This window comes from Xylaria bambusicola (assembly GCF_022495145.1).
Source record: "Xylaria bambusicola strain CBS 139988 unplaced genomic scaffold F5B22scaffold_105, whole genome shotgun sequence".
NCBI lineage: Eukaryota > Fungi > Ascomycota > Sordariomycetes > Xylariales > Xylariaceae > Xylaria > Xylaria bambusicola.
In genome coordinates, this window is record NW_025953658.1 from 15,801 (window position 1) to 38,464 (window position 22,664).

General features: G+C 47.0%; 6 protein-coding genes and 1 non-coding gene across 7 annotated transcripts; 4 read left to right on the forward strand and 3 right to left on the reverse strand.

The window, feature by feature from the left end:
• Positions 1 to 548: 548 nt before the first annotated feature.
• On the reverse strand, positions 549 to 2,429 carry F5B22DRAFT_631874 (kinase-like domain-containing protein). Its single transcript, XM_047976644.1, has 5 exons — positions 2,295 to 2,429; positions 1,827 to 2,230; positions 1,436 to 1,773; positions 1,022 to 1,371; positions 549 to 967 (listed from the first exon to the last, which is right to left on the reverse strand). Exons 2-5 carry the CDS (start codon positions 2,120 to 2,122, stop codon positions 620 to 622), a joined length of 1,332 nt encoding a protein of 443 aa, XP_047824708.1. The 5' UTR covers positions 2,123 to 2,230; positions 2,295 to 2,429; the 3' UTR covers positions 549 to 619.
• A 336-nt stretch (positions 2,430 to 2,765) lies between these two features.
• F5B22DRAFT_631875 (uncharacterized protein) lies at positions 2,766 to 3,966 on the forward strand. Its single transcript, XM_047976645.1, has 2 exons — positions 2,766 to 3,290; positions 3,388 to 3,966. The coding sequence occupies exons 1-2, from the start codon at positions 3,154 to 3,156 to the stop codon at positions 3,563 to 3,565; spliced, it is 315 nt and encodes a 104-aa protein (XP_047824709.1). The 5' UTR covers positions 2,766 to 3,153; the 3' UTR covers positions 3,566 to 3,966.
• A 786-nt stretch (positions 3,967 to 4,752) lies between these two features.
• On the reverse strand, positions 4,753 to 6,153 carry F5B22DRAFT_45025 (peptidyl-prolyl cis-trans isomerase-like 3). Its single transcript, XM_047971953.1, has 4 exons — positions 6,053 to 6,153; positions 5,788 to 5,963; positions 4,994 to 5,718; positions 4,753 to 4,910 (listed from the first exon to the last, which is right to left on the reverse strand). Exons 2-3 carry the CDS (start codon positions 5,863 to 5,865, stop codon positions 5,296 to 5,298), a joined length of 501 nt encoding a protein of 166 aa, XP_047824710.1. The 5' UTR covers positions 5,866 to 5,963; positions 6,053 to 6,153; the 3' UTR covers positions 4,753 to 4,910; positions 4,994 to 5,295.
• Positions 6,154 to 8,385: 2,232 nt separating this feature from the next.
• F5B22DRAFT_45258 (arrestin domain-containing protein) lies at positions 8,386 to 10,715 on the forward strand. Its single transcript, XM_047971973.1, has 3 exons — positions 8,386 to 8,957; positions 9,149 to 10,033; positions 10,105 to 10,715. The coding sequence occupies exons 1-3, from the start codon at positions 8,868 to 8,870 to the stop codon at positions 10,345 to 10,347; spliced, it is 1,218 nt and encodes a 405-aa protein (XP_047824711.1). The 5' UTR covers positions 8,386 to 8,867; the 3' UTR covers positions 10,348 to 10,715.
• A 1,183-nt stretch (positions 10,716 to 11,898) lies between these two features.
• Positions 11,899 to 12,002, reverse strand: F5B22DRAFT_t204. Its single transcript has one exon. It is a non-coding gene; the product is annotated as a tRNA-Leu (tRNA).
• A 417-nt stretch (positions 12,003 to 12,419) lies between these two features.
• F5B22DRAFT_45287 (tRNA-splicing endonuclease subunit sen54 N-term-domain-containing protein) lies at positions 12,420 to 14,420 on the forward strand. The gene has a single exon (XM_047971975.1). It carries the CDS (start codon positions 12,802 to 12,804, stop codon positions 14,245 to 14,247), a length of 1,446 nt encoding a protein of 481 aa, XP_047824712.1. The 5' UTR covers positions 12,420 to 12,801; the 3' UTR covers positions 14,248 to 14,420.
• A 4,156-nt stretch (positions 14,421 to 18,576) lies between these two features.
• Positions 18,577 to 19,026, forward strand: F5B22DRAFT_45281 (uncharacterized protein). Its single transcript, XM_047971974.1, has one exon. The coding sequence runs from the start codon at positions 18,723 to 18,725 to the stop codon at positions 18,960 to 18,962; it is 240 nt and encodes a 79-aa protein (XP_047824713.1). The 5' UTR covers positions 18,577 to 18,722; the 3' UTR covers positions 18,963 to 19,026.
• Positions 19,027 to 22,664: the final 3,638 nt, after the last annotated feature.

Here is a 22,664-nt window from a genome sequence, read left to right on the forward strand (position 1 = left end):
GCGTGCAGGTGTATTAAAATGTTTGCGTAGTACAGCACGTAAGAATTGATTGTTCGCTGAGCAATATTAAAGGCTTTGATATGTGTAGATATGCAGCGTCGTGTTAGGCATTTCGAACTTGTGAGTCTGTAGCGTGTGAAATTAGGGCGGTGTATATATAGGTCATCTACTGCGAGGCTCGGAGTCAAGTCTATCCCGCCAAATAACCGTGCACGCCTTAATTTCTAGATTCTTTTACCGCTTAACAAACGGGATGTTTTACCAGATTTCCTCAGCTTTAATACAGCTCGAAAATGACAGCTTTATCTCTTTAAATTTTGAAACGCAACGCATCCAATACAGCAAATAGCCCTTAAAACAAAACCTATTCGTTGTTTTCCAAGGTCTATATGCTGCTGCTAGATTGATAAAAAGTGGCATGCAATCAGGTTCCCATCTGAGTAGATCACCTATTCTCAGCCTGCGAGCCAAACTCCTAGACCTGGAATTTCTCTGCCGCCGTAGGGACACCCGTGTCACTGCATCACGTCACCTCTGCTGACTTGATTATAAGTTTGGACGGGGCAGCAATATAATATTATGCCTTTTTGTTTATAAATAATTAATTATATTCTATTCATTATGATTTTAATCCGTTAAACCACAGGTCGCTTGTAATTTCCTTTGCCGATGCCCGTGAAGACGGTTCAAACTTCAACATTCGTGTTACAAGCTCACACACCTTTGCAATATCCTGCCTTGTAAACCCCGGCGTCTTATTATCATCAAAGTAGATATCTTGTAACCAATCCAGTAGTGTACAAGGGGCATCACTAACAGGTTCGGTTCTCCCTACCCCTATTGTATCCAATTTTTCTCGCCACCGATCAGGCAGCTCGCCGCAGAATTCCATCATCTCCGACACCAGAATAGCTCGAGTTAGCATAACTACGTCAAACGGTGGCTGGCCAGCCACTAGTTCAAAGAGCTATCTCCGTTAGCACGCAAGGAGGAACGGCATATTCAAGGACAGTAGTCATACCAGACAACCCATACTCCACGTATCAATGCGATAATCAATCCTATCGTCAAATATCGCCTCCGGCGCTCGAACGGCCAGTGGCGTGTGGACCGCGACGGCACTCTGGCTCCGGAAGAAGGCCTCGCCAAAATCAATGATTTTGACTGTGGACCTACGTAATTCCTCACGCATACCCCGAGCATGGAAAGAAATGGGCCGGACTATGTAATTAGGGAGGTGAGCTGTCAAGGCCATGCCGTCAACACTCCGTACCGGTGTTGTCTCAGGCCGGCCGAACTTTTCCAAAAACTGTACCTCGTCTAAAGAGGCAAGGTTCGGTAAAGCAAATACGATATTCCTCGAATGGAGGTCTAATTCGACAGAGAAACCTTGTTAGCTAGCAGCGAAAATAAGAGTTACCCCAATATTACTTACCTCCATGTCCAATTTTATGGCTAGAGAGATAATCAATGCCGAGTAAGGCCTGGTATGCAGTGGACTTGGCAAAATCCGCAGGGAGTCTACCATCGCTATAAAGGGACTCAATGACATCTGGTACGCTAGGACCGAGCAGTTCAAGCACAAGGCAATCATGTATTCCGTTAGGCCCATCAACCGTAAAGTGGTCCAGCATTCGCATCAAATGGTGCTGACCAGGGTGGTCCTGTCTGAGAGACTCTTCTGAAAGCTTGGAAATAGCATTTAAAACATGCGCTTCATTGTTGCTACTCTTTTCCGACACAGATACCTTTAACGCAACATTTCGGTTATGCCTAATCCAATGTTAAGATACAGAAACGCGTCTTGATGCAACGGAAGAACTGACAGTTGATCACGAGCTACCCAAGTAGTTGAATTACCACCCCAGCCGATCTTTTGAATGACTTTATATCTTTGATCCTTGAACAAATCGCCCAATAGAATCGGATGGTAGCCGCCAGGCCGGTACCGGTGAAGCGGTTCAGCGTCAATATCACAAGTATAGCTAGGACGAAACATGGAGGAAATAGAATAATGCTTCACACGAGGTACCTGTGAAAGAAAAGGGATAATTGCTGGATTAATCTTGGATCTTGGAGCTGAAAGAATGGTGGTCGATAGCCTCGTACTAAGTATCGACATTCTGGCATTTTGGGGATGGGAGAGAGAGGAATCCAAGTAAGGTGGGGGTTGACTCTGGTGAGGTACAGAGGGCGTAAGTATACCTATAGGGAGCCAACAAGAGCTTGGCTAATGCACGTGCCATCAATCCCTGTAGTAGCACATTACTCTTACTCACATAGTAGGTACTTACGTTGGGGTCTATGACAAGGGCTCATATATCATATATGTATGCGAAGGCTTGGAATCAGTGAATCTTTGCGACTAGAATAATTCTTAAAGGTCTCAAGGGCCATGGTGCCTCCCTCATTCCACTCGGTGAAATCTACTCTTATGTATACACAAATTCTATAAGCAATTAGCCTCATTCTATGACCTTTTATCTGTTCGTTATCTAGGACTTCAGGAGCCCAACATGTTGTTGGTTCTGCGTACATAAAATTACCCTCATAACCTTCGTTATCTACCAATCGTAGGCGTACGCGCCCACTAAGGTCTTGACTGCGACTAACAGATCCTTGGCACGAGTGTATGGTGTGACAGAGTCCAAGCTCGAAGCCTTACGGCGACTTACAAGAGGAAGTGAGCATTGATTATGGTGATCAGCCCTGTATACGTAAGTATATATTGAAGGCCAAAACTGTTGTGGTACAAAGGCTCGCTCTCGCCCCTTCGCCAACAACCCACGCGATGCCAACCTGCACGAATGACCAACAGAACCAACAACGAATGAAAGTCGAAGAGTAGGCAAGGTAGAAATAACAGAATTTACTAAATTGGACAGCGACGCACTGGAATATAAATATATCTGTTTGGCGACTAGTAATTAGACGAAAAGCAAGACCCTAAAGATACTTGACAAACCCATCAGTTGAACTGAGTTCACATCTCCAATCCGAGCCTCCAATACGCCCTTTTCGAGTGCAAACACGGCATAGACCATTCTCTTAGATTGATTTTGGGCCTTTCTATGTGCCGAAAATTTCGAATCTTTATATTTCATTGCCTCAATCTTAATACTCTACCCCAAAGCCCGCACTATATCTAGTCTAATGTCTCCAATCCCACAACAGCTAGTTCGGTTCACTCAACGTATCAAAAACGTGCAAGTAAGAAAAATGACACTGGGTCTCATCGAAGTGGCCACCCAGCAGTCTGACCTAGCGATGTTTACGAACGCGACATTGAAGTAAGTTTTAGTCCTTCCCGTCCCTTCCCCTTACTCTTGTCCTCCCTGTCACCATTTCTCCTCAGGTGGAAGGTATTCAGGCTGACTGTGTTGGTAGGAACCCTTCGCATACCAGTAACACGGACCCCAGACCGCATGTCACAGTTCTCCTGGCGACGGATGATCAGCAGGCCTTGGATAGGTCCCAAGCCGTGCATATCTATCACGATGGGGACGGGAACTATGCTGGACACGTTCTTTTCCCGGAAAGACAGAATAAGACGAGCGATGACTAGGTGCTGCCATATCCCCATGTTAGCTTCCTGGTTGTCCGGTTGTGTATTAAGACGCCCGAGAGCGGATCGATAGGTGGTCGCCATCAAGATGTTGTCACCAGGAGGAGATAATTGTAGAGCTCAAAGATATACTAGAGGATCTACCCGTGGAGGACCCTCTCTATTGACATAAGTAGAGAGGTGTTATGAAACGGTTCTAGCCCGACCTGTTTGAGGCCAGGATCTGGAACCCCAATTTTTCCCAGCTCACTAGGCTCGTCGTGAGCCACGACTCACCTACGATCTGTTGCACCTATTTTACTATGTCTATATAATCGCAATATACCCTCTATATCTAGTCACTCTTTTAGAATAGTTCCTCAGCCATCAACTTACAATCAGATTCACTCTTTAGACTGCTATTCGGACTTCTATCTCTGCATAAGTAGTGGTGGGAGTCCCCTTAAACCTCCCTAACGGACACCCGTCTTAGTTCCTATTATTACCTTCAAATCAAGAACCCTCCCGACGTACTGCCTCTATTACCTCTCAGGTAATGTAGAGCAGGTCCGTTACAAGAGGGCACCAAAAACGGTGAACAGACCAATATTCGTATACTTAAAATTTTTCTAGGCCTACGATCTTGATTAAGTTGGAAAACGGGCGGTAGGGCGGGAAGAATAATCATAGGTAGTAAATCAGTCGTTTAAACGTCTAATCGAATCAATCCATCAGCAGCAGCAGCAGTAGCAGCTGGAAATTCCAGTAATGCCGGGCAACCTGCCATCGACAACATGGTCCTGGTGGGCTTTTGTTCGCTTGCCCTACTGTAGTTGACGGTTAAAACAGGCTGGGACGGTTTTGAGGGCTCGAACCGTTCCAAGGAGTATTTCTCTCTGCATAAAACAATGCATAAATGCGCAATGGCCGTTTCACGGTTCCAAGAGGTTTAGGGAGAATGCGCCTCGCCTGAGCCTTACTGCAGTATGTAGAGTCAGGAAATGCGTTTAATCTTCATACTTGGGAACCTATTATTGGTTATCGCTTTCAGCTCAGTTCTCTCCTATCCACTACCTGAGTGCGTAGCTTAACCTCGCCTGGTATACTGGGCAGCTTATGGTCAGATTGTGACTACATATTGAGCGTTTAGGACGTATTTAATAACCTGATTACGAATGACAATGAGTCCCGCTGCCTCTTGCCATGATTTCCAGGCGGTCAAACGCATGGGGTCCATATACCATCTCTGACCATCGCTTTAAAGCGGTTCCGGCCTCCATCTACTAGAAAGGATTCAATGCTTCGCATGAACCTGGCACCCTGGTAAACAACCGAGGTGGCGTATTGGCGGAATCCTGATAGGTCGCTTTATGAAGTGTGCCAGGCCGATCAGCTACCCTATCTAACAAATTCTTGGCGCTCTCCTCCCGAATAATGGGCGTTACCTACGTCTTTTGTGGTGTGTCATGATACGAAGGGTCGGCAATTCATAATACCTAGCTCAAAAGACGGGTGTTCCCTAGAATCTCCACCCGGCTATCGGAATAGTCGCACACACAAACCACACATACACATACATGCGAGTCGTGATAGCCAAGGGATACACTGTATGACAGCTTCCCGTGAGGGCTCAAGCATACTAGCGAATCGAAAGATCCGGAATAGGCACATCTAGAGAGTCTCCTCCTTGCGCCCCGAAGGTGAAGTATTGCTAACATGTTGATTATGAGAGCCGTCTCGAATTCTGAATCTCAACCGGCAACGGGATTGGCGTGTATAGTGACTCTTTCGATAACAGCCTTTTCCTTGGGTCTGTTTTTCTTGTCAACTTCGATGGCCTCCAGCTTCGCCAACGTCCTCAAGCTGTCATCCCCCAAGAGCTTTCCAAAGACCGTATTGAGCCCATCGAGATGCGGCGCTTTGTCAAACAGGACGAAAAACTGTGAACCGTTGGTGCTCGCTCCTTTGTTTGCCATAGATACGATACCGCGCGAATTATGTTTGAGCGCCGGGCGAATCTCGTCCTCAAATGTGCCACCCCATATCGACTTTCCGCCTTTTGGATTATCTGGAGTTGGGGTCGCAGGGCCGCCGGTCTGCACCATGAAACCAGGAATCAATCGGTGAAACGGGGACTGGTCGTAGTAGTTGGAGGCACAGAGAGCGAGGAAATTCTACAAAAAAGTTCATTAGTTCAATCTGTGTTGGTAAAAGATTCACGGTGAGCTGGATGGAGTACCAACCTCAGCAGTCTTGGGTACGCTTTCGCAGAAGACCTCGATCTTGAGATCGCCGAGATTGGTGTGCAGGGTCACAGACATGGCGTAGCGGATTGGCGACCCCGCTCGATATTATGTTCGTGAGGGTCGTTATGTACAGGCTGATCTCGACCAAGTCGAACGGCAACGATTCAACAGAACTAGGAAAATGTTAACAAATTGGAGATGCCGAATTCATTGACACCTACCCACCTCCGCGTCCGGGTAGGTAGGCTACCTGGGTACTTACATATACTTATTTGGTAACAACCAATGACCTCACTTGATCTGACTTGAGGTGGGGGTTCGATTAGCGCGTTCCTAGCAGGTAGCGTGCGCTACCTATACCTAGTACCTACCTATCGACATGTACCACATGCATCTTCAGTATTTGTCCACAATGATACCGAGATAGGTATCTTGTGTACTCACTACGCGATGTAATGAGTGAAGCAATTGTATTATAGATTTGGAAGATGCGAATAGATGAACACCAAGATGACTCCTTGCCTGCTGATTGTCTGATGATGCTGAAGCAATTTTGATAAGCACTAATAGTCTGCTTCACACTCAAGCTGGGGTACGTGGTAGGTATAGTAAATGCATAAAGAGATAGGTATATATGTATACACGAGACACGGTGACATCAATACGATGCCTAAGAATATTTCCGAGAGTAGGTAATGAATATGAAGCGCATACATGCGCATACAGTCCCATAAGTAATAAGAATTAAAAGAGAAAGTGCATGTTTTTGACTCCAACTTTCGTATGCTACCGTCCCAAGCGCGGGCACCTGTCAAAGCCCTGATTGGCAGTCTACTTAGCCTGGTGATAGGTAATCTATACTCCGTACCTACTGTACTTAAGTATGTAAGGAAGGCAATGGGATTCGCCAAGTTGACCCCAAGTCAGCCTTATTTGGGTTTCCTGGGCGCCTTTGGATTGGAACCCTGCTGCTACCTACTTTAAGTACGTATGCGAGTATGCATGAATCGGCAGACGTCAGCTCGGGCCCTTGTCTCTGCTACCTAGTCCCCAACCTAAAAAGTCCTAGGCTAGTCTAGATCAGTATCTAGAAATAGGACCAGGTCTGGCGGAGAGGGGTCACATCACAGTGTGAGTCCTGCTGGATGGTCAGAAATGGTGAAGAGATGTGCCACAAGTCTCCAGTCCCACGTGTTGAGACGCCAGATGGCCACGATGCTGGTACATGTAGACCTACATATCGACATCATTTGCTACTAGGTAGCTACGTTATCCCCTAGGACTGGGGTTCGTGGCCGGACGATTACATTAATTACTAGGAACTCACCTAACAACAACAAGACATGCATGTTCATGATACTTCGACGGTGATTTCTTGCGACTTCTTCGATACCAAGGCAGATAAATATAGAGGGGCTCGGTATCTTCTACTTTTACTGTATAGGTTCAAGAACTTGTAGTGTAGGTAAGACTCAACCTACTTAAGTTTCAGGCGAACTCAATTCCTTCAGCTTCTGAGCCCGTCTGTCAGCTTCTCGTTCAGCTATACTATTCGACTTAATTCGCATCCAAGGCTGTCAGGGCATCTTATTTTAGATGTGGTCAAGTATATGAGTCTACCTATGGAGTCTAGTCTTGACCGCCTGGTTAGGTATATCAGAGTCTTCAACTTCTCGCTAAGATAGGTATAGAATGTACTGCACATGTAGTGCACTGTTGTTCCACGGTGGAGTAATATGTAGGTAGGTATGAGGATTTGGCTGAACGAGAACCTTGTGGATTCAGCAATATTCCATTCTCCTCGAAATTGTCATCTAGCAACGGTCTGTGAGGTATTATTAAGCATAGACCACGTAGCATATGACCGTTACTGATATCCAAACTCTGTATTCATCTCGGTTGGTTATCCGGAATCTTCCCGTACCATACCTACATACATACATACAAAGATACAGGTGCTGTACTTGACCGCCTAACTGCGGCTACAGTGTGTGCTGTCGAAGAGAAAGCTTAGAAGTTAGGTAGGTAGTTCAAGGAAGGTTGGTTCCTGCAAAGTCCAAACCACTGACAGCTGTAGTATAGGATAGGACAGGTCAGCTCCTATTTCTCTCGCTATCTCTTCTCTTTTCTTTGCTTTGTTTTTGCGTCCATTCGCTTTCTTTCTCATGTATCACGAAGAACCGTGTTTGAGGGCTTGTCGCATCGTGGGGAAATCAGCTTGCGGCCGTGACCACATTGGTAAAAGCTGATAGGTGCAGTCCCATTTCCTTATGCTACAGTCAGTCTTCGTCAGCCACTCAATTTGTTGCTCCTCACCTTCTATCCCCCCCTCTCCTCATCCCCCCCGGCTGATTGATTGCTCTTGGTTTGTCCTTGGATCAGTCTATGCCACAGCATACCTACTCTACAGTCTGGATTCGCTGCACTAGCCGTGGACCCGTGGTGGAGCGATATTCGATTCGCAGCCCTAGCAGACTAATGGGAATCTAATTCTACCTAGTGTAGTTTGTAAACGGCAATCAACCCATCATTCAATCAATCTACACGCTGCTTTTCCCCATTTCCATCTCCGCCGCCGGCCGCATTCGCACTCATATACGCACTCGCACTCGCCGCCGCCCTGACGCTATCTGTTGACGGGAACACCAAACAAACAGGCCCACCTAGAGTACTACTGACTAGACCGGCCTTCAGCTCGGCTTCCCATCAATCACCCCTCCCTCCGCAAATTGGCTTTTTGGCCGTTGTGGGCGTCGACTTTACCAACGACCTCAACAACCACTACCGAGAAGAGGTCCCCAATCGCCTGATATCTTTGCCCACCGCCCACCGCTCACCACCCGCCGCGTACACCGACTCTCAGCCCCCTGGTAATTGCACCGACCTTGCCAAACGTGAACCCATCCAACCGTCGCATTCTTCTCGTCCGTCCCCCGGCGCACGGCCGTAGACACGGCATAGATGTGGTCAACACTGCGCCGCTGTTGTTGCCGTCACTAAGTTTCAACCCCGCCCTCGCTGTATCCGGTATTCTCTAGCATCACCACCTTCATGACGATCTTCTCGTGCGACGAAACATGACGGATCGAGTGGCCGCCTTCGTCCGTGTTTCGGGCCCACCAAACAGCAGTTTCTTGGTCGGATATCCAGGCATTTCAGCGACGTTGGTAAGTGGCTTGCGGCTTTGACGGTCTGAACTTAGGTATCGATACATGGCTGTCGCATTGTGGACCCTCTGCTATCTTCATTCTCTCGGTAGAGGCGTCGTAGTTGGAGCTTATTCGTACATCGTGTTTTGATATTTCTTGCAGCAGCTAGCATGCGAAGGAGAAAAATGGTAGACTAACGTGACCTATAGCCGCGTATAGAAGGCAAAGTTGAGATTCGCCCACAACAGGGTATTTCTGCTCCTATCGCCATCTCGCTTGTCCGAATATGTCTACAACGAAGAGAAACCATTCATCCGGCCGCGGAAAATGTGGCCAAGCGCCATCTTGGTACCCCCCGAAGGGAGACGACCGATGTTGTTGGTAGAGAGCTGTTATTATATAGATGCGCTTCTGGTAGGGAGGCGGAGAATGTTATCGCCATGGATTTACCCTTTGTCTTATTTATACCGTTCGGACGAGGGGGTGAAGAAACAAGCAGAAGAATACCGCCAGCATCGTTACAGCTTCCTAGTAGGACGGCTGAAACGTACTATGAATTAGTCGTCACGGTACAGCAGGGCCCAAGTGTGCAGAACAAATATGCATTCCCAGTTCCCTTACAACGATACGACACATTATCAACCTTTGGAATGTACAACCGCCCGGAAACTAAAATCGCAACTACTGATAATATTGTCACGCTTGTTATATCATTACCGAGATGGAGTTATGGCCCCACCGACCCAATCACCGTTTATATCAAACTGGCGCCGAACCTAGACTGGATGGCGAAAGCTAGAAAAGTCACAGTGAAGAGCATTACCTTGGCCATTGAGGAGGAGATTACCTACAACCCCGAGGGTGACGAACCGACGAAGAAGGTCAACCGGATACAGAAGCATGTCCAAAATGTGGGAACAAAGTTATCTGAGGACGGCTACGTGACCAATATGGATGTCATTTTCCCGCATAAAGACTTGCGTGATTCAAACGGAATCATCCGGAGGGGGCAGCCGGCGTTTCCTAATTACGAGGTAACATCCTTCACCACAACGTCGACTCTGTATAAAATAGAATTCTTTCTAAGTATCAAGGTGCGTATCTGCTATCATGATTTTGTGATCTTGCTGGAATCAGTGGCCAGTCACTAATACGAAATCTTCAGGCGAGCATGACCTCAGCCCGAGATATCACTCTTCGGCAGCCAATTGTGATCTGTCCCCAGGATCACCAAGCCTGCAAAGAAGAAATGGACGCTATCGAGCAAGCAGCGAAAGATGCTTCGTCTGTCGACCATGCTAATCCCATGCTCCCAGCACGAAATATCGTATTAGCTAACGATGCTAACGCGCTAGCGACATTAGGGCTTTGCCTCGTAGGAGGGCAGAAAAGGCCATTGATTGAATGAGGAAAAGCTAAGTATGACGTTTTGAAAGGACGTTATGACGCATGACAAATGCTGTGGCGAGCAATTGGTAGCAATAACAGCCTCCGCCAATAGGGAGAGATCGCTGCAGTCCAGATTCCGTTAAGCACCAGAATATTAGCTTTGCATTTTCTTGGTCATAGATGATCAGAATCACCTGATGAAACGGAGAGAACGAGACTGCCCTGTCCCAATTATAGCAGGGACCATCATATGGTATCATGTTATACGCCTACAGCCAATGTTTGAAGCATGATACTGGCCCAAGTCTCACACACGAAAGGCGGTATTCATATCTACTGTTATCATTCAGAGACCTTGGATTATGGGAATCCGGAGCTGTTCAGGTCGCTGCCAAGTGAAGGCGCCATTGGGAACTTCTACATCTTGGCCAAATTGCAAGCTTGCGGCAATGACTGGCCACATTTATGATTGATATGGAGCGAAGGATAAATGGACCAATATCGAGGACCCACGACAGTGCTGTGTTCTTTGCTTGTTTTGAAGGACAGGTCAAATGTTGCGATTGGCAATGAAAGGGTTGATGGGTGCTCGGGGTGGTTCACGGCAGGGAAGCATGGTCTAGAAAGCCTGGGAGGCGCATCGGTGTCATTGGCGTTTTTCAGGCGTCTTCATGCATTGAAGCGGTTTCTGACGTTTCAAGAATAAAGCGATTCCCCAGTATGGTCAATGTGCGCATAGGCGGTTCTGGTCATTATGATGGTTTATCACGCCGGCCTCTGTTGGGCTAGGACGAATATTTGGACTAAACGTTCTGAACGACGAACCTGGCTCCGAAGGCGCTCTACAACTTTAGGGGGTTCCTATGAGAGCATTGGACGGGTGTATATCTGGAACAACCGAGGGTACAATGGCTTACTGTTATTCGGGCACATGCAAAGCACCCAACGAGCTGATCTCGGAACAGGGGCTGTTTGGTGGGCATGAAGTAGTTAGTCTAGCCTAGCCGTCCGCAGACGGTAGAAAGAGCCAAAGAGCCAGAAGATAATTCAAAGTCTACTCAACCAGCTGTTTTGTATGGCAAGAACGTAAGGCATGAAAGGACAAGGCGATTGGGTAATGCGTGTGGCATTGTAGGAAGGTAACCTATCCTATGTGGACACTCTCAGATTGCCATGATTCTCATCCTGTCAGAAGTGGCGATGGTGTCGTGTAAGCTCTGTAAGACTACCGACATGTGGAAATTTTACCAGCCACTAAAGATGAACGTGATCATCTCTAGACGATGGATGCTCTTCAATCACTTACTAATCTAAACGTTTAACATACCCAGCTATAGATAAGTTCAAGTATTACTCTCGAACCTAATGCATCCTATTCTATAACTCTATGCTATATATGTTAGGTAGACTGGCAAACCCAATTTGGCGTTCCAAGACTGGGCGGGTGGTCTGCGGAGTACCTAGGCGCCTAGGTAATCGCTGGATTACGTAACCTTAAACACCAAAAATTCACACAGGGGAACCGGATATACTCTTTTCCTTGGGGAGGAAGTTCTCCAAAAATCAAAAATGAGAGCTGCAGGATTCGAACCTGCGCGGTTTCCCACTGCGGGATTCAAGTTTAGATCGAGTCTAAGCCTAAACACAGCGCCTTAACCACTCGGCCAAACTCCCATGTTGTTCATTGTATGTTATATGAACTCTGTTGGAGGAGGTGCGTCATGTCTTGGTATAAGTTGTATCGAGTAACTGCCCTCCATAATAACTTTCGCAATCTATGGCGTCGTAAAGTTTTATACTCTACATGATATCTGTTGGGTATTGTTATGTTCATCATGTTTTAGCATGACTTGTATCAGCCACTGACACAACTATCCTACCAATGTGTAGACTTAATTGTCTACCTAGGTAAACTTGAATCCCGTAGTAGGGAAATTTGCTTTTTTTCCCTTGTTCGAGGTTGAGTTTGGGCAAAATCTCTGTTATCTGTTATCAACTTGTTTCAATCATTTTACTCTGTGAGTATAAACCGATGCACCGGGTACTCAAATACCTAGTAGTACTACTATATATGCCAACATACTCTAAATATTTGTTTTGTTCATATCCCAAATTCCCAAATGCTATCCATCCATCGATACCCAGGTGAGATACCTAGGTACATAGCAGTAGGTAATGCTTGGCCCCACTACAGCTTTATCAGCGGGGCATGTCAGGCAGGGAGCTACGGTATCACTAAAGTTTGAGCTAGGATCTAAGCTTCTGCCCCTCTAGCGTCGACTCAGACTTTTGGGAACTCGTTTTCGACATTCTGCAATACACTCTGCAATACACTGTAGGATGAAGGGGTGTGTGATCCATAACTTGTAGGAGGACGCTTCGATGAGCGCAGACCACTTGGGAAATCATATGACCGACCAACTGATTTACCCGGTCTTCGCAATTTCCCCGACTTGTCGCTTCCAGCGCAAAGATGCCATTCGACGATGAAGATATACCCCTCGCCTCGCTCAATGCTGCAAGCGACGACGGCCTTCTCGACGGCGAAGATGGCGACCAGGCCCAAGACTTTCGAATGTTCACATCGCTTCTTACTGGCCCCGGTAAGAAGTCGCAGGCCTCTAGCAGGGCGATACGACGTGGAGAGAAGGACTTTGAGTCTCATGGCACGCGCGCGCAAGAGGGCGTCCTCGAATCGAGCCGCTCGGCAATGCATGAGGTCCTGAGCTATACCCGTCAACATCAACCTCGCAATGCTCTATGCGGATGGTATTTTCCCGATCGATGGGCTGATATGCCACCTGAAAGTGAATCAATACCCGACGCCGCGACCGATAAGCAATCAGGTAGTGGGATGGCCAATAGTCGCGATACAGTCCGGGGCCTTTTTGCAAGGGACCGAGTCGTTGCCATCGAAGCGGATAAAAGTACCATGCTGACGTCGACGGGCCGTGTTGTCACAACTGCCGATAAGTTCAGTCCAGGACGATCAAAGACATGGCTACTACCGGAAGAAGCATTATTCCTGATTGAAAGAGGAACCCTGGATCTATGGTGGCCAGTCCGAGGGATCGAGGAGGTTTTCCCGGTCGAGAAGGGACCAGATGAATCGCAGGAGGATGTAAGGAAGCTTGAGGACTATGAGCTTGGGATTCCCCTGAGTTTACAAGCTGCGTATGCGCTTTTCATCGGGAAAGATGGAGAAAGAGGCAAGATCAGTCTTGAGAAATACCAAGTATACTCCAATCTCAGACGAACAGGTTACAGAGTTCTTCGCGCAACGCCATTAGCACCTCGGCCACCCTCATCTCAAACGTCACGGTCACTTTGGCAATGGCTCTATTCACTTATACAGAAGCCTTTTCCTCTGCGCTCTACTTGTTCAGGATATGGCCCACTGGTGAGACCCGGCCTATATCGTTCGTATATACCTATCTTCGAGCAACTGGCTCTTGCACAGCGACACAAGCCTGCTCCTCTTCTACCGTCTGAGATACCTCAACCACAAGCTCCCTTCAAGATTTTCTTCCATATTTGGAAGAGCAATTCGCCCTTTGTGAAGACAAAGCCGCCGCCACCTGACTTCCAGATGGCAGTTGTAGACGCACGCGACTCCAGCGTCCCAACCCTCGAACAATTAGACACTCTACTCCTATCTACGCCATGGGATCCGCCAGAGAAAGACGAGGGAAGACAAGGGGCAGGCGCCGTATACAAGCGCCTTAAGCACGGATGGCGCAACGCCGTTGTTGCTATAGTGGATCGTGGGTTGATTAGTTACATGAGGTTTGGCGAGATGGCGTTCGGTGAGGAGTTGCTGTATGAAAATGTGGGCGTACGTCCCAAGGCGAAAAGGGGTGGGAGAGCAGGAAGGGGACGTGGAGGTGGAAGAGGAAGGGGCAGAGGGAGAGGGGGATAGATCATGACAGCCCCTTACTCCTTTTAATGTATGAGATACCATCTTCGCACTGCCTCGGACCAAATGCTGCAACTTACGTAATTCTTTGCGGAATCGTTCAAATATGAGCCGTGTAGGTAAAGCCCGCCATTCTCACCGGTCAGCACCGCTTGACAACGAATTCATATTCAGTGCATCTGAAACCCGATATCATTGTTTTGAAGAAGATGGTATCTAATGTTAGGGATTGGCAATAAGAGACCACTTGTAAGTCTCACCGAAATCTCGCAACTATCATGTGGCTCTCACCCGATGAACTATCTGCTAATCTTCCGTTCTCGGCTCATGGACTGACTTCTCAATCTTATCAGGCCTGGGTTTAGAAAGCTAAAACGGCATCATAAGCACGAAGCTACATGAATATATATACACTAACACCTGTTCTTTCACATTATCATTAATTTGAACCACCCTCCTAGCTCACGGTCTACCTTGATAGAACAGAACTGCTCTTGAGCTATTTTCAGGCCAGAGTGTTTCATCCAGACTTCCTGATTCATTTCCAGAAGCTTTGTGATTTCTTGTCTACATGTAGGTACAGTAATCTTCAAACTCCCACCTTTGTAGGAAAGTATCAGTCTTAGGCATTTAGGAGGTATTTGATTGGCAACTTTCACTTCCCCTACGTTGTTTCTCCGATGGCTAAGAACCTGGACCATGGTTACAATAACTAGCCCAAAGGGACCAATTAGCAGTTGGAAATTGCTGATAGCGTAAAGCCCATCCCAAGGGTATGATAACTACAGCACCTGTTGCCAAGGACACGAAATAGGCATCATGGTTTGAGACCCTTTTCTGCCACCTAGCCATAGTTCGACGATGGTTTCTGTTTGGGGAGATACTTTTAACGTGACCCAATGCTCTGGAGCATCGAAAAGCTATCTAAGCCCTTGTCTGTGAGACATCTATGTTACCTCGAAATATTATGCCCTCCAACTCCTTTCCTAGGTATCTCTAGAGGGACGTCAGGGCCAAGGCACGAACAAAATCACATGAGCAGCTAAGCGGTCACTTACTCTAAAAGCCAAGACACGTAGCTAGCCACAGACATTCGCGATCGTATCAGAGTCTCAAATAGAGATGCCAAGTCGGCAACGTGAATGAACGAAGCTGCAGTTACGCGGGAAAACAGCACGACGTGGCAGGGAGAGAAAGGGGGTCAAAGAGAATCAGGTATTTCATCATGAAAAACTAACCGCCAAAGATACCCCTTGTTACCAGCTTTACCTACTGTAGCTGATATGTCTTAAATCAGCTCTCAACAAAAAGCAACCGGTATGATAGTCACATGCTCCCTCCTAGAGTATACTAGATGAAGCTGAAGCCTGCTAGTTACCAATCTCATACTGTATACTTCTAATACCTAGTTTTAACTCAATATCTTGCTAGGTTCATGCCTCCTAGGCCGAACTGGGGGAATGTCCGGAGGGAGATCTAGGTGCCTCTGTAGGTAGCCACATGCACATGACGTAACACTTCGGAATTACCTATCCTAGGGTACCTTTCTAGAGCGAAACGGCTATCAAATGATAGACGGGAAACCTTTTCATGAAGCGGGGATATGTCACTTGAGAGGCGTTCGGACTGCGGGCTGAAAAAAGTTGATCATTAATCTGAAGGAGGTGGCGTATTCACTACATCTCCGCTACCCGCTTTGGCTTCGTCTGTTCAAGCTGCCTTTACAGACAGTATTCGCGTTCGATTCATAACACCCCTTCTTAGTTCTCAGGAAACGCCCGGCTCTCAGGGCAAGCATGGTACCAGGGAGGTTGATTCTCCCCGTTGTTTTCACTCGAAATTCCTCCCCGAGGGTGCCCTGTCGGTAACATAAATTTCCGAGCAAGGTCTGAATACAGGTATATTGCTAATGTAAAAAGTTGAATCCACAGTCCCTATATACCGTTATACATTCAAGCTCTAGTTATGCATTGTTTCCCTTTCCCATCAATTAGTCGTACCAGATACGAGGCCAATCTTCGCTTGGTGCATTGCAGGGGCCACCTAGTGCCTCGATAAAACTACGAAGCTGCAGATACCATGCCCTCGTACTTGCCTGTTCATGATGAGAGAAATATCGCAGTATGAGGACCCGAAGTCATGTTGTAAACTGAGGCCCGTGGCAAGCAAACTCGAGTCATACTTGCCTAACAAGTATATGCAGGTAAGTAGAAGTCAACTAAGAATACTGAGCCTCATCCTTAGCTGGCAACAACTATGCGCAAGGCTAGACTCAATTCCATGGAACTTTCGCAAACTGTGCGCATCTCACCACGGCTACTGTTGTTCAATTACACAGAGAGCCCATTAAAGAGAATATCACCAAGCAATAGGTATGCTTGTTGGCCCTCACTTGTTGAAGAGCCTTGCTCTGTCTCGCTCCACCCCCTCTTCTCTGTATTTTGTCTCATAATTCCATCCGCGTGGGAATATCTTGATGGCAGTCTCATCTAGAAATAGGGAGAAAGAGAAAACTGTCTTCGGCGAGCCCGGTGATGGGTATTGGGGTTCCTGCAGGTTCTTAAATGCAGGGGATCCCTTGTCACTAACATGTTTGTGCCGCAGCCCGATCCGAAAATTCACATGTGGCCGGCCCAATTAGAGTTATGCTGTTGGCTCTTGCTCGTTACTAACACTAACATGCACAATTCGTCATTCGTCCTATCTTTGGTTTCTGAGAACCATGTTTACATGTGTAAGTCTACTAGTGGCAAGGGCAACTGGACGACACCGACCAAGGCACATACCCGGGCAGACTTTATCTTGTAAGGTTGCATCGTAATGACGCTTGACCGACAACTTCTTGATATTCGAGCGCGTATCCTAGTTGCGGACCGTATAGAGTGCTGTGCTGTGCCATCAATAGAGATTGATATATAAACTCCTGAAAAACATTCAACGAATCATTCCAAAATTTGCCGTTAAGATGCGTCTTGTTAGTAGTCTCGGCTGGATACCTGTGGACCTCATGATGCTGCCTTGCGGCGTCAATCATCCGAGTAGCTAATTGTGCGGCGAAGGCGGCGTTGAAGCTGTTGGTCAACCTCTCAGGGAGAGGACTTTGTCAAAGGAAGTGCGATCCGAGGCATCCTGTGAACACTTTAATCTTCTATCGGGAAGGGGCGGTGATGCGAGAAGGCCTACTTTGCGAGACGGCGCACACAAAGTGGATCGATGATGGCTTTGTTATCCGATGGTAGCTAAGATTGGCACCGAGTTAATTACATTGCACAACTGTTTGTTGAAATCCTGCACCCCGCAAACAATCGCTGTCCCGGGAATTACGGCAGCCCGTTGGGTCGCCTTGAGTACAAGTCGCTCTCTCAATTTTCCGACTTGTACCTACAGTGACTGAAACACGTATCTCTGAAGCCTTTGTTGGTGGCGCATTTGCCGTTGCCTTCTTCTTTGCTGTTGGCTTTAGACTCCCTGGCGCGACTTGATATGAAACAAGTAGTTGGGGGTTTCATGCTGATCACAGTGTCGTTTCTTATTGGTACCGTCCTTCTTACACTTTTTCCATCTCTTCCTCTCTTTCTCTTCATTTCACGAGCGTTGCACAGATGGCGTGTCACCAGATATGTAATCCTGGAATCAGATGCCAAAAAAAGGACGCGATAAGACGAAAGTCTCTTTCGCCGCATGTTTGCAGCAGTTTGTCATACCATCGAAACACTGAATCGGCCGACTATCAGTGACCTAGGACAAGTGCCGGGTAGTACTTCGTCTGTGTTGAGCAGAGCCCGAGGTGGCACAGAGAAGGGCCCCATGTGCGACATTATTTACTGGGAAGAGCGTTCTCTCTCTTTTTCTTTCTTTCCCATGATTGCTTGCGCCCCGGCGTTGAGAGGAGGAATGTAGAATGCAGACATGTGTTAAAAACGACGTTAGTTTTGAGCTTGGCGCATACGAGATGTGCCTATCCCGGTACTGCCTATTGGGCGGTTGGTAAGTAAAGGGAGAAGATGAAGAAGTGAAGCATCACATGACAATCGTAGGATTTTCTCACTGTGGCTGGAAGTCTAGAACAGGTTGTTTCAATGCCATCATTCGGATCTTGTCTCCACTCAGAGGGAGCCAGCAGAATCACGTCTACCACCCAGGTCGGTCCGTTGATGAGTATTCGCGTTCGTCTTGGCGTCAATGAGCCCAGGCACACATCAAAGTCTTGACAGCTACTGACTGGTCGACTGGTAACTCAGCTATCTATTGTCTGACAGCCTATCTAGTAATCATCGGGCTGATTAATCGCCCTTCGCATCGTGTTGCACGTATCTGTATCTTCTCATCTGCATCTGGACGTGGATCTTGGATATGGGATGTGTACCAGTACTTGACTACCGGTCGCGCATCTGCCGATTTGTTGTTATGCCGTTACCTGAAACTAGCTCCGGATATCTGGTTCTACTCGGCGTTGCTTTTGACAAGACCAACGTGACATGTCATATCAGCCTGCAACCTTGGGCAAAATAAAATGTTTTTTCTCGGCTCTCCTATTAGGCCTATTAGGTAGCTCCTTCGCTCACGACACTCTCTACCTCGGTAGATTAGGTTGCACAGCAATGCATCTCTCTCCATTCCATTACGCATCATCACTAATAGTTGCCCAAGGGCAGGTCGTACAGATGACTACTACAACCTGCTACGGTTTGATACCAACCCTTTATTACATTGGCTAATAATAATTCGCTCAATGCGGTAATAACTAACTGTCTAGCCTCTGTGCTGTTTCGGCCACGTTGGCAACGAGGGATGGATGGATGCAGCAAGATGGCGTTATTAATCTGGTTTATTCTGTTATCGCCTCTCGCCTATATCTAGGCATACGCACATCCATCCTTGATAAATCAATAAAATCACCCAAAGGCCAGGACTAAAGGTACCTGCTTGCCTAGGTAGGAGGTTGTAGTGTATTGCACAGGTTAGAGTCACACATGTAGGCTATATTTGAGCCTGTCAGCTCGGGAACAACTCGGTTGGTTGGTTGTACGTGCATCGCCCCAATCCGGTCGTAATTGATTCCTTCACGGCTACTCCCAACACCTGGTTGCTACACTATTGTGGGTGGAATATGGATTGACATGATGCATTGGCCATTGAAACTAACCTAGGAATGCCTACACTACGGCCCAGCCACCTTTCGCAACACATTTGCGGCGTACGAATCACAGCAACCCGCGATCCCCACCTCATTAAATCGAGGAGATCCGGCGCAGATCATTAGTCAAGCTGGTCACTTACAAACATAACGTCTTTTGTCTTTCACGCTGTGGCTGCCGTTGGTTACCCAATGTATGCTTCGTATTCAGCACTTTCGGCACCTTTGCAACAACATTGGGGGCTGAGCAAATTCTCGTTAGTCACACGTTTGAGGTTTGCTGGGGAATTTATTCCAATGAGCAGGAGGGAGTGTCACATTCCAATCCAGTGAGAATCAATCGACCCCCTTTTGGGTTATATGATTCGTTATATTGGCTACACCCGGACAGACACCCGGACTATGCGCCGTTCTTTCGATAAATGCCTTCTCCACCGGCTGGAACTTGGGTAACAAGGGTCAGGCAAAGCAAACCGTTTGAACAAACCTCGGGCCCGGGAGGCAGAAAGAAGAGGGTGAAGAACGCCCCCAAAGAAGTATCAGATAAAGAAAAAGCCGGGGGAAAAAAAAGACTGCTTAGCGCACGCAATCAGACTTTGATATCGTGCCTTTCTGGTTGTCCAGGGTTGCCCAACCCTTGAAGAGTTAGTGCGGGCCTAAACCTTCTCAGCTTGATTCATATTCACTAACAATTCCTACGCATATGTAATATCTACTTGACTTATTACAGTAATACATAGCCTATCACATCATATCATCGTATACTACAAATACGCAGCAACAATCCCTGCCCTTTGCTCGATCTTGATAGATTCAAACTCTCTAATGCCGAACAGGATGGAAGCCGTCGCTCATTCCGGCTAAATCCTCGTGACAAAGAATTTAAATGACTTAAACAGGTGCCTGCTTACCTAGGTAGGCTATATAGTTTAGACGTGTGCGCATGCTTCACCATAGTCTCTCGATTTTACCGAATAACTACATCATAGGAGGGAGGTAATATAACCAATATGGTGAAATTCGAATACACGAATTGATAGCTGCTGCGGTCGGTAATAACTTCGGGCATGGGAACTGGCTATACTGACCCCATGTTGCAGCGTCACGACGTCGCAAACTCCGAGCTTAATCGACGCCCACTTTAAACCATGAGGACCAGGAGGACTAGACCTGGCGCTAGATTGACGCACCCCTAGTACACCCTGCCAGTTACGGTAGAAGAACATAATTGTCTCATCTAGTCTAAATTTGAGGTAATGTGTATGCATACGCAGGTATTAGTATATAGTATATATGATGTTGATTGACCATCTGATCATCAAGAACCAGCCAAGCAATGGGACTCGACAGTTCCTCGCCCTCTCATATACATGCGAGACGTGACACCACGTGTACTTACAGCAGTAGTGAGCATCCGTCTATCTGCCGATTTGTATGATGGTGCTTCATACATGTAATAACCATCATGCCCCCCAGTCTGACGGACATACTTGGGTATGGGATTGATGATTATTACTTGCATCGGGTCACGTCAGCCAGTCTACCTACACTAGTAGCGTAAAGCGCGCAAGGGATGACAACTCCATCCAATCAGGTGTAATCATGAAAGTGTTGATTCTCACATCCACCAGTTGAGTGTGTCTGAGGTTGTGCCAGGAGCATATATATTTCTATGCCTACGTGGTATTGTATACATATATGTATATGTATATATATAGATATATACCTATGCGCGTATGGGTGTGTGTGTACGTGCGTATATAATATAGGTAGTGGGTAGATGAGGGCGTCAAGTTCCTACTTAAGTCAATTCTGTCAGCTAATCCTTCAGTCAGTCATTTAGTCATTCATTCAATCACCTTGGGCTTCTGCCTAATTAGTGGTTTCGAAAGATCTACTGGGCAAGTACAACATACCTAACTAAATATACGTTCCCATCTCCATCTCCTACGCCTCTTGGTGTTGTTCCTACTATTGGTGCTATTGTTGTTGGATGTAGGTGCCGTCGCCAGATGTTACCTCGGTATCTGCGCACCAGACCTAACTAATACCAACCGACAACAGAGAGAGCCAGGCCATCCAAAGCTGGGGTTGATCACTATGTAGGAATACTATACGGGGAGGTAATACGTTGGGTACGGCCTCTTACTTATTTATGTATACTTAGTATGCTATACTCCCTGTATTATGCCATGACATTCTATGATAGCTATGATAGCTACCTACCACACATACATATATGTATGTATGTATGTACTTAGTAGGTAGGTATACTCTAGTACCTACTTACCTACATGTATGTATTTTAAGGTTGCTTGGTAGGCAGGTGGTAGGTAGGGAAGTACATATGTAGGTACCTGCGTCGCATCGGTTGGCGAAGGCGATTTGGTGGTCGCGCAAGTATAGGTACCTCGGTAGCTCCTGGAGGCAAGTACCTGACATTTGGGTGAGCACTTGTCTGACGACGATGACCCAACGACACAGACGCACCAACAATGGCCAACGGCGATTGGGCCCCTGGAACTAACAACCCCTGCGAGGGTTCCGACGATAAGCCTAGCCTGAAAGAGGGTTGATTAGTTTGTTTCTAAAAAGCTTGCCAGGGTTTCTCGTAGCGACTGACTGTACCTACATTATTGTAGTCTTGGTAGCTGGACGACGTTAGGTAGCGAGCGAGCGACTTGGAACGAACTGACGGGACTGGCACTGCGACTGGGACTGGGACTGGGACTGTGTGCTTTTTTGATTAAGTTTTTTTTTTTTTTTTTTTTTTTTTTCTCCTTTGCTTTTACTTTTGCCGGCTCATTTGCCCATTATTATTACCCCATGTTCCCATGTTCCTATGTTCCTTTTCCAATTACCAACCCAAACCCCAACCAACTCTTGTCCCTCCTTTCCTTTCTTTGCCTTACCATACCAAGCCTGCCCTTGATCTACCTATGCACTTCAAGTGCACTTAATTGACTACCCAACCCGTCCCACTCCCTCTACTTACTTACTCTTGACCTACTTGACCTACTTACCCTAAACTTTACCTCTCTCTCTCCTGTTTCCATCGCCTTTCCCCTCGTTCGTTTGTTCTCACATACTCGCCCACCCGGTCCTAAACTACCGACTTACATCAGACTAGACTTACCTACCGGGGTATCTCGTGTCATCCGTGGCCTGTTGTCTGTCATCTAACCTATCAATGGTCAACCACCACAGTTGGCAACTCCTCTTCGCCCATTAACTATGATCCTGACAACCAGAATCCCTTCCATAGTAGTAAACTTCTAGGTTC

Coding starts and splice junctions, on each gene's coding strand:
- F5B22DRAFT_631874 (XM_047976644.1), bottom strand. CDS start 2,122: ATGTCGATACTTAGTACGAGGCTATCGACCACCATTCTTTCAGCTCCA. Junction 1,372..1,435: donor CCATAAAATTGGACATGGAG/GTAAGTAATATT, acceptor CTGTCGAATTAG/ACCTCCATTCGAGGAATATC. Junction 968..1,021: donor CGTGGAGTATGGGTTGTCTG/GTATGACTACTG, acceptor TAACGGAGATAG/CTCTTTGAACTAGTGGCTGG.
- F5B22DRAFT_631875 (XM_047976645.1), top strand. CDS start 3,154: ATGTCTCCAATCCCACAACAGCTAGTTCGGTTCACTCAACGTATCAAA. Junction 3,291..3,387: donor TTTACGAACGCGACATTGAA/GTAAGTTTTAGT, acceptor CTGTGTTGGTAG/GAACCCTTCGCATACCAGTA.
- F5B22DRAFT_45025 (XM_047971953.1), bottom strand. CDS start 5,865: ATGTCTGTGACCCTGCACACCAATCTCGGCGATCTCAAGATCGAGGTC. Junction 5,719..5,787: donor GCGTACCCAAGACTGCTGAG/GTTGGTACTCCA, acceptor ACTTTTTTGTAG/AATTTCCTCGCTCTCTGTGC.
- F5B22DRAFT_45258 (XM_047971973.1), top strand. CDS start 8,868: ATGACGGATCGAGTGGCCGCCTTCGTCCGTGTTTCGGGCCCACCAAAC. Junction 8,958..9,148: donor CAGGCATTTCAGCGACGTTG/GTAAGTGGCTTG, acceptor CGTGACCTATAG/CCGCGTATAGAAGGCAAAGT. Junction 10,034..10,104: donor AATTCTTTCTAAGTATCAAG/GTGCGTATCTGC, acceptor CGAAATCTTCAG/GCGAGCATGACCTCAGCCCG.
- F5B22DRAFT_45287 (XM_047971975.1), top strand. CDS start 12,802: ATGCCATTCGACGATGAAGATATACCCCTCGCCTCGCTCAATGCTGCA.
- F5B22DRAFT_45281 (XM_047971974.1), top strand. CDS start 18,723: ATGTCATATCAGCCTGCAACCTTGGGCAAAATAAAATGTTTTTTCTCG.